We start from the raw sequence: 10,404 nt of genomic DNA, 5'->3' as shown, positions 1-10,404 counted from the left end.
ATAGTAGTGCAACCTTTTATCTCTAGGATAAGTGTATATAAATTTATATATCGCAACCATTTCTAATCATTAGCAGGCCATAATTACGCTCTTGACTAATTTATGTGGGCAACCAATTGTTAAAAGAGTATCCATGTGTTACTAGTTGGAGCAATCTGAACATTTGGTCTAAATGTGATTTGCCTGTGTAGGCAATGAGTTTTCTATCAATACAAGTATATCAGAAAATACGAGTATGTTTAATTGCAGTTGGACAATTATATATCAATTTTCGAAACTTTCGGTTGCGTTTTAAAAGCGCGCCGCAACGAGCTCCTCTTCCACATTACATAATTGCATTGTCGCTGAACAACAACATCCACGTTCGGGCCGTCAAGCAGCTGAAAGCTGAATCAACAGTCGGAAAGTCAACAGGAGACGGACCGGGTCGAGTCGATCCACGCCGACAAGAACAAAACAAGAACTTCTGCCAGCAGCAGCGGCAGGTTTTGAGCCAAAGAGCGCTGCCGGCCGCTTAAAACACTGACGTGTACGAATGTCATTCAACTCGATCGGAGAACATTCAGCTATAGCCACATACATGCACATATATACTTGTACATACGTATATGTATGTGCCTCTACTTCGACTTCTACTTGAGCTGAGCGACTGGCTAAGCTGTTGGTCGGCTGTTATAGCAACGACAACAACAACTACATTCTGCGAGAGTTTGTGACGCGGAGTGAGTGAGAGAGAGAGAGCGAGCGGAATTGAGAGAAAAAACGAAATACGCGCTCAGCACTGGCATTGCCAGCCAGTTTTGATTAGAAGTTGGCCAAGAGTTGGTCAAGAATTGGCGACGTCAGAAACTGAATCCACGTTTTCGCAAAAACAAAAGCGTTTGGTGAAGAAATGTTGGCCAGCCAGTCATATTATTTGTTGCTAACAACGCTGCTCCTGCTGGCCCTCGCACCGAACAACTCATGGGCCATTTCGTGCACCGGCTGCGTGGACTTGGACGAGCTGAACTTTGACAAGACGATTGTGCGATTCCCCTACTCGCTAGTAAAGTTCGATATTGCCTTTCCGTATGGGGAGAAGCACGAAGCGTTCGGGGCCTTCTCGAAGGCAGCGCACAAGGTGACGGACGAGCTGCTGATTGCCACTGTGGGCATCAAGGATTACGGTGAGCTGGAGAACAAGGCGCTGGGTGAACGCTTCAAGGTGGACGACAAGAACTTTCCCGGCATATACCTCTTTCTGGGCAACGTCAAGGAATATGTGCAGTTTCCCGCCCATCTGGATGTCACGGTCGACAATCTGAAGTCGTTCATCAGCAGCAATACGCAGCTCTACATTGGACGCGATGGCTGCCTGAAGCAGTTCAATGACGCCCTCAAGGACTACGCCAACAAGGAGAGTGCCCAGCAGCTGGCCCTCATTGCGGAGCTCAAAAAGGAGCAGTCGAAGCTGCAGAAGCCGGAGGAGCAAAAGAGCGCCAAAGCCTATTTGTTGTTTATGCGAAAAATCAATGAACAAGGCTATAGTTTCCACGAGGAGGAGACGAAACGCTTGTTGCGCCTCAAAGCCGGCAAGGTAACCGAGGCCAAGAAGGTCGAACTGCAGCAAAAACTGAACATTTTGGAAGCGTTTCGAGTCAACAAACTGACCAAGGCCACTGAGTCGGCTCCTACGACGGCGCCGCCGGCAAAAGAGCTATAAAAGCGCTGCAACATGCAAATACGCCTAAGAGGTCTTCAAGAAAAACAACACGCTCTCAATAGTTTTAATTAAATTAGACACGCGACTGTACATTAAATTACTTATAACAGTTTAAAACAATTCTTGTTCCAAATTGTAGAATATTTTCAGCTTAACGTTTTGCTTACAGTTTTGCATTTGGGACAACGCCTGCCAATTTGCCATGGCAACAACAAATTGCTAACAAGTGGGCCAGAGACAACATATGTTTTGGCCAATGCAAGCAAGTCGTGAGTCGTGCATAGAACAACCGATGCCTGTTTTTGCTCTGCCTTAAAATATTGGCAACATATACTCGTAGCTATGCGATTCAGATCAGTAGCAAAAATATAATATTGCCCGAATGAATCTAAAAGATAATTTCGTAGGCGAGCGAACAAAGATTGTCACGCAACCACCCGCAATTGAAACATTTCATTTGCTGCCTAATAGTAGGCAACGCATTTTTCTAAAACACCATTTTCCAACAAATGGATATACCAGTTATCTGTTATACTATTGAAATACCTTCATTACCCGCTATACTATACTTTATTTATTTTTATAAAGTAATACATGCATATAATAAATTAATGTAACGGCTACTGGTAACAGACTTGTTAACAGGGACAGGTTATAACAGTAACAGCTTACTGCAGTGTCGTCAATTCAATTGATGAGAGGCCAAATATTAAGTATTTCAATTTTAGTTCACTCAAACTTTCAAAAGAAAATTCATTTATTAAATAATTTAAAAGGAGACATGTACCTAAAATATAGTTGGTTAGATACTGTCTTTATCAAAACAGCACAAGCAACAAGTACAAATATTTTTGAGCGCGCTGAAAAGATGCATTGAAAAATTGTGCGGGGGATATTTAAAATAATTTCCCTTGCGCTGCCTATAAATTTCCCAATGCTAGCCTGCAGTTGTGTGAGAGCTCCAAGTGAGTGACCGAGACAAGCTGCAAGTTGCGCTCTTTACACACACAAACCCACACACACACACACAAACCCACACACACAAAGGCACATGCGATCATGGCAAAGCAAATTAGGCATGGCCGTTCACCATTGCAGTTTTTTTCAGCCAGTGGAGGCCGGCACGGCATGGTGGGGCAGCCGGGAGAGCGGGTTTCTGTTGTTGTTGACGTTACTGTTGCCATTGCTGTTGCTGCTGTTGTTGGTGTTGTTGCTGTTGTTGGTGTTGTTGGTGGCGCTGCGTCATGTGTGCATTGTCTTCGCTTGTGTGCGTTTGCGTTGTTATCGCTCATTTTCACTTTAATATGATTTTTTCATACATACACACATACATACATTCGTGCGAGTATGTTTGTATGTATTTATGTATTTTGTTTTCTTTGGAGTTTGCTCTTTTGTGCACGCCTTGGCGCTGGGCCGCCATATTTTTTGTCGACGCAGCAGCAAACGCATTTTTAACGTTGCTTTTTTTTCGTATATATTGTACGCGAAAGTCAATGAACTTTTTCGGTGTTGTCTAGGCATTTGTGCTATCGCCGCTGTTGCTGCTGTTGCTGTTGCTGCCATTGCTGTTGTTGTTGTTGTTTTTGCGATAAGTATGCATTCGAAATGGTGCCCGAAATGTTGAAAGAAATGATGGATATGAAAACTAACAGAATTACATAAACGCACAATTAAGAGCAAATAGCAAACCACAACCACACACACATATACATACTTGTACATTTGTATTTATGTACATATGTACATAGTTTGTGCATGCTGGGGCGCTCTTGCTGCTCTGTCTCTGTCCGCAGTCATTATTACTATTAGTTGATTTTGTTATTGTTTTTTCGGGAGATGGGAGTTCTTCTAAAAGGCTTGTTAAAAATTAATGTTGACGGAAATACATGGTATGAATAGGAATTTTATTGGCATTTTTAATAAAGCAACAAAATTACGGGTATGGAATAAAATACTTACTTTAGGGCAGAATTATTGCGATAAATATCAGACTATTGATTCACCTATTAGTGATCAAACAATTTTTCCACCACCAGGCTTGATATTTTCTTTAAGTTATCTAACATGCCTTTAAGTAGAGTTAAGTTTCCCCCCACTACTATTTACGTATATTTGATAAGATAATCATTCTAGAAATGTCCATGTTTAAACTATTTAATATGGATTCGACTTCTAGTATGAAAGTTTCATCTATTTAGGGAAAGAAACGTTTAATTTTTCTTAAAAAAAAAAACACCCCTCCCTAAATTTTGCATTATTATACAGCCTATTCTATTAACTTGCACAAACATACAAAAATCAATTTTCATAAGTTGCTGAACTCCGTACAGGGCTGCTATCTAAAAATTTCGTATATTTTGAGGATTGTGCAGGTTACAACATCTTATTAGAAACATTTTAACTTTCTAAGCTTATAAGTTTTTCTAAAATATTGTAGATTTGTACCTTAATACATAAATCTACTGCCAATGACTCAAATGTGGAATTAATAATTTATTATACAAAACCTCAAATTTTAGTGTAAGATGTTGCAAGTCAAACAAGGGGCAAAAAGTTCATTTAGTTCATTTATCTGCCAATTTATCTTAATTAAGGATTGTCGCAACAACAAAAAAAATGCAATAAACTGATCACCCGCTTTTGCTTCACTCGCCAATTTGAACATTTTTTCACAACCTTTGACCCGCAGCTTCAGCAATTTTGCAGAACACACGCTCGCACGCACACGCGCAGTTGCTGTAGCGCCATAAAAAGCGGAAAACTCAATTGGGAAAGTCGGCTTGGAATCTGCTGGTGCAGTAGCAACTACTATTTTCCCAAAACTATTTTCACACACTCGGTGGTGGCTGCTTAAAAATCGACAAGCAGGCCACACCTACGCATACACACAGAGCAGATCATGGCAGGATCATGATCATGCAAATGTTTGCGTTTCCACGCAAGTGCATCCAAAACACAGCAGACAGTCACGCCAAACAACCAGTGAGTCAATCAATCAGTCCTGCTGTCGCCCAGACCTGCAATCAAATGCAATCTTGCAGGTGAACCGAACCCTTTTCACATGCCCTGCCAAGGGAATGAAGCAATTCAAATCGATGCATTGTGTGTGTGGCATTGCGATCTCGTTACCACGCATCCCAAAACCCAAACTTCAATTATCCTTCGATTTTTCCCCTTTTGCCAAACTCGGCACTCCAAATGGCGCAGCAGCAATTGCACTTAATGCTGCGTAAAAATGCGATCCTGCTATCCTATCAGTGTTCGATCAATCCAAAAATCGAAGAGTCTGTGCATCGTAATTCGAGACTCAAATTGAAATTTATTGTCATCTGGCAGTGGCGATGACTCCGACGCCTGAGTGCAAGTGCAGTTTTTTTTTTTCACTATCTTGTTGGTCTTTGACCAAGCGCTTAGTATGCTATCTAGTCTACGGGTCTTGCAACCAAAGGCAACGTCAACTTCATAATGTTGCGCACGCCTGTCGACTACCTGCTGTGAGATTTACGTTTATGCATTTCATTTTGTCGTTTTTCGTGCGTTATTTTGTTATTTTTTGTTTTTGGCTATAAAACAGGTTCAGGTACAGATTTATCTCGCGCTGCAGATCGCTGCACATTTATGCATCCAATGGCCGCAACGGCGACGCCAGCGAAGGCGGCGGCTGCGCCTTGAGCGACGACTCCCCGACATGAAAGAAGGCCCAAAGTGAAATGTGAATATAAAAATAACATTAAGTGAGAGCAGTCGAAGCGTAAATACTCTATCAAATATAAGAATTCAGTTAAGTAAAAGATGAAACTAATTTGAGAGGAGTCCTGCCTTAATAAATGATTTGGTTTCGGTTATTTTTTAAATAACAGTAAGCTGCATTTATTATATTAAGAATAATAGTAACAAATTAAAAACTTTAAGGAACAAATAATAGAAATACAAATAGATTATCTTTTTTAAAATTATTATATTGTCATAAACTAAATTAAGTTTTATTACTTATTTGTTATCTCTCTTTATAGTACAGTTCTATATGAAAACATGAGTGAGAATGCAAGTGCAGTGTTATTGTATTTGTATTTAAATATACTTTTATCTAAAATATACATTCTCATACATTCTGAGTTAAATAAAAATAGACTTCGCTAGTTGATTTACTTACATGATTTTCGGCTGTTTAACTTTGACAAATAATATATTTTCAATAATATTTTAATACATTTACAATTATGTATTTGAAAAACATTGATCTTAAAATAAATTGAAAAGGGGAATTCAAGAAACCTTGGTTGATTTCAGCAAAAAAAACACACTTGATTAAATTTTCTTTAAATACTTTATAAAATCAAGTTACTTATCGATAAGGTTGATTAGCTTTACCTGGCAATTTGAAATTGAATGTGTAGATATTGCTCTTGAAGTATATCGATATAACTATTCATTTCCATATCTTTGTTTGTATTGAGAACTATTCACCAAACCTTGAAATTCCATTCTTCATATTATCGCAGATATATGGAACTGCAGCGTATAAGGCCAAAAAGGAATTTAATTGAAACTAAAACTAACAAGAGCGTAGGCAGGGCGGGGTAGGGGTTGGGCCATATAAAGTATTTCGCCTTAAAATGGATCTGAGCTGGATTTGTTGAAGTTTTTTCATTGATCATATGCATAAGTTATTTTTTAAATGCATCGCGCATTATTTAATAATTATTTTAATTTTTGGGGCCCCCTCCCCCTTTGGTAAAAGCTGCCTACGCCCTTGAAAACTAAGTATATTTTCAAACTTATTTAATAGATTTCTTGATTTATTTAAAGCAACATTATACTTGTAATACATAATATTTATATACAAGTATAATGCAGATGCAATGCAATGGCAATCCACAGAAGTCCCGTCTTTTGAAGGGTATAGAATGCCATTGGCGATCTCTTGGCATTTGTTGTTGGGCAAGTTTAGCAGCCAGTCAGTGGCTTCAATATTGGCCTGGCCATTAGAGTATGTGATGTCCCTTTCCAATGGTGATGCTGATTGTGATGGTGATGGCGATGTTCAAACACGCCTACAAGTTGACAATCAGTGGAGAAGAACAAAAGAGTCACATACGAGTATATATGTATCTATGTATGTATGTATGTATGTATGTATGTCCATCAACGAGTATGCATTTTTATGAAATCCCTTTTCACATTTGGCTTGGCGTTAATCGAAGGGTTCGTCGAGGTCGGGTCCACATAAAATGATGCATAAAAAATGTAATCCCAGCCAAAAACTAGTAGAAGCAGAAGAAGAAGAAGAAGCAGCAGCAACAAATAACAACAACAGCAACGCAGAGATGAAGAAGACGAAGCCGTAGGCAAAGATACGAAATCTGTCTGACTTTAGAAAAACATTTTCACGACTCTCCGACTGCGAGTCATGATTTGTTTTTTTTTTCTTTTTCAGTTTTTTTTTGCGTCTTGGGGACCGAGGGCACAGGTAGCTGCTGCACATTTTCTAGCGCATTGCGCATTAGACACGAAAATGTTTCTTTTTGTTGTTGTTGTTGTTGTTTTATATTTGGTTTTAAGGTTTTTGCTTTCTTCCAACCTTCTTTGATTGCATTTTGTGGCGGCCGCGCCTCAGTGTTGCAGTCGCTCGGCCTCAGCCTCAGCCTCAACCGCATTCGCTCTCAGGGCTTAATTGGTTGCCGCAAACACTTGACAGGGGAACGGGGTGTGGAGCATGCGGAGTTGCTTTCGCTTGGCGTCTTGCTCGATTGGCCGTTGGCAATGACGGCGTCGTCGTCGTCGTCATCGTCACCGGCCATTGCTCCGCACATTAGAGATGCAGATACCTCAGAAGTCATTGACTTTTCTCGACCATTTCGTAAAATGCGCTTACCTTTTTAGCGCGGCAGAAGGTTCTAGTTAGAGCTCGCGTTCGGGTTGGGGAAAATGCACCGCTTGACAGATTTATATGCTTAATTAATTTCCAAATATTATGCGCATATTTTCCCACACTCAGAGAAAAAACAAGTATTTTCTTTTAAAAAAAAGCCAAAAGTCGCCAATAGTCCTAAATTTAGTGAAGTTTTTTAATGCAACCTTTTCTAATTTTTGATACTTTATGAATACGTCACACAAACACTTGAATAGTTCAGCATCGGTATGGCGTTGTTCTCCCCATTTTTCGCTGAGCATAAGTGTCTTATTTCTAAAACCGTTTTAATGCATTTCTCTATGATGCTTTAACATTGCAATGCCACCAGCATATTTTTAATTTTCACATTTCGTTGACGAGGTAAACAATTGTGTATTTAACCCCTTAACTTATTGGGGAAAGTCGAGAGAGAAAGAGAGAGAGAGAGTTATATTAAACCCTTAAACTGCACATCAGCTTCAGCTTCAGATGGCAAGCAGTTGATTAATTATGACCGACTAGGCAGCATCTTGAGCTTGTCCGGCCGGTCCAGCTGTCCGACTGTCCGACTGACACGTCCCTTGTCCGCCCTCCCATGTCTTGCCCTCATGCTCGCCCTGCCATAATTAATGTCAAATAATTGGCAGAAATTTGTTTGCCGTTTATTTGTGAGGCTTTCACAATTGCCGGCCACGGTACTCCCGCGGCCCGCGGCCCGCTCGCCACACTCCACGACTATTTCATTTTCACAATTTCTCAATCAATTTCTTTTATTGACAAAGATGCGGGCAACAAACAACACCCCGTCAGCCACGGAAATATGGAAAAATTTCGGCTACATTTGTGTATCTCGTGTGAATTGCAATTGCAACATTCGAGAACTCCGACCGCGCTCTGCTTGTTTATCAGCAGAACTATGAATAGAAGTAGTCCAAAGTAGTGCTAGGGTCGTTGACTCCACTGCGCTCCGCTCCGGTCCGCTCCGGTCCGTTGTTATTGTTCAACGTCGTCGGCATTTTTCCATTTTCGGCGCGACGCGAATAAAACCCAGTGCGTGTGGCTGGATTGCCATTCCGGCGCATGGAAACGGAAGCGCTCACATACTATTCACTGGGTGTGGGTGTCTGTGTGTGTGTGTTGTTGTTGTTGTTGTTGTTGTTGGTGTATTTGTGTGTGCACATGCATGCCCATGTGGGTGTGTGTTCGTCAGCCCCGGGGGTCTTCAATGAGTTATGACACAGCCATAGTCGGAATGCGTAAATGTGCAGAACCACCAGACCAGCAGGCTGGCCAAAGTCGTAATAGAAAGTAGACAATAGTTCTATTTAGGACTCCAAGAATCTGTTAACTAATTACTTTGAGGGCAGACATGATAATTACGATGCAATGCAAAGTGGCAGGATAAGCAACAAATGGCATGACGGAATATGCAACTAACCCTTTGACCTCATACACATACTTTTACAAGGATTACCTTTCAGCTGTTCTTATAAAGCTCTTCTAAAGGGCCCCTATGTGTATTTATGTAGCCTGTCTCCGGAGGGAAAAGGAATAAAAAGTATACAATATTTTTAGTAACTAAAAGAAGTATGCATTTCCAAAACCACACAATATGAATACTTCATTCCTCTTCCTCTTGATTGTTCCTGTAAAACATTTCCCTCCTTAATATATCTCTAAGGTGTTGGATAAAGTGAAATACAATCAATAATCTCGTAAAGTTCCTAAAAGTCACTCGACGTGGCTCTTACTTGACTTCCTAAAACATAGAATACTTGCATATAGTACTTTCGTTTAGTGGTAAACATTTTTTTCTATAACGATATCGTTGTTATAAACTATAAGCTTCTGATGAGTAATAACTATTTTTTATGGACGGCTGTAGGAAGTGGTTATCAGGACTTTTTTTTAGTTTCTAGTTAAAAATACAGAGTGTGCTTTGTCGAATTTATAACTTAATTAGATATCTGTATAAGCTATTACTAATTTAATATTGTAATTTTATTATTTATTATTAATTGCTTATGAAGTCCTTGCCACATTTGGGGGTATCTTCTCTTAGTGTCGATGTTGTTGGATTAAAGTTGTTTATTACAGGGCTAAACAGGTGCCCATAGCGTGGTCGCCTCAGCGATGAACCATCGTGCCAGTTTTATAAATTTTTAAATATTTGCTTATATATTATATATTCGTATTTTATTCGTAAATTTGTAAATATTTGCTTATATATAATTTATATTAGTATTATATTCGTAAGGCTTATGCGATTTCTTCAATGTTCTGTAAAGAGGAGAAGCCAAAAACTGTTACAGTTTCCAGTATTCTTCTCAGCGAATCCTATTGCTTTAGCTTCATTGTCCATCTTGCAAACATTTATTTAACAATTTTTTAGCTAGACCGTTTGGCACTATTATCTGACTAAATGACCAATATTATTCCCAATATATCCATATTTTTAATTAACTTTAGACTTGTTCATTTATGAGCACAAATGGCATTTCCACAAATGCTAACTTTTGGACTTAACTCTTTAAAGGCCTTGCATTGCTTTGTTGAGTTTTCCGATCTGATTAAACGTTTTACAAAAAGTAGCCCCCATCTGGCTTTCTCTAAAATGCATTTTTTTTTTGTTTTTCAAAATGCGGATACATGAAAACCGCGGCAACCTGCATCTTTGCGTTTTCATTTCATTTTCCCGCTGAGTCGATCGCTATCGAAACGCACAAATCTCTTTGTCCTATGCAGGATTCGCAGCGATCGGCTTCGCGTTCCCACAGTCCCGCAGTCTCGCGGCCTTTTGTCTAAA

The 10,404-nt window shown here is 39.7% G+C and overlaps 1 protein-coding gene across 1 annotated transcript; it reads left to right on the top strand.

Annotated features, from left to right (window-relative positions):
- The first annotated feature begins 215 nt into the window (after nt 1-215).
- LOC115633048 (protein windbeutel) lies at nt 216-1,784 on the top strand. The gene has a single exon (XM_030530396.1). The coding sequence runs from the start codon at nt 893-895 to the stop codon at nt 1,700-1,702; it is 810 nt and encodes a 269-aa protein (XP_030386256.1). The 5' UTR covers nt 216-892; the 3' UTR covers nt 1,703-1,784.
- The last annotated feature ends 8,620 nt before the right edge of the window (nt 1,785-10,404 follow it).

This window comes from Scaptodrosophila lebanonensis, unplaced genomic scaffold, assembly GCF_003285725.1.
Source record: "Scaptodrosophila lebanonensis strain 11010-0011.00,11010-0021.00 unplaced genomic scaffold, SlebRS2 tig00000001-arrow-pilon, whole genome shotgun sequence".
Classification (NCBI taxonomy): domain Eukaryota; kingdom Metazoa; phylum Arthropoda; class Insecta; order Diptera; family Drosophilidae; genus Scaptodrosophila; species Scaptodrosophila lebanonensis.
This window is presented reverse-complemented; position numbering and strand designations above follow the sequence as displayed.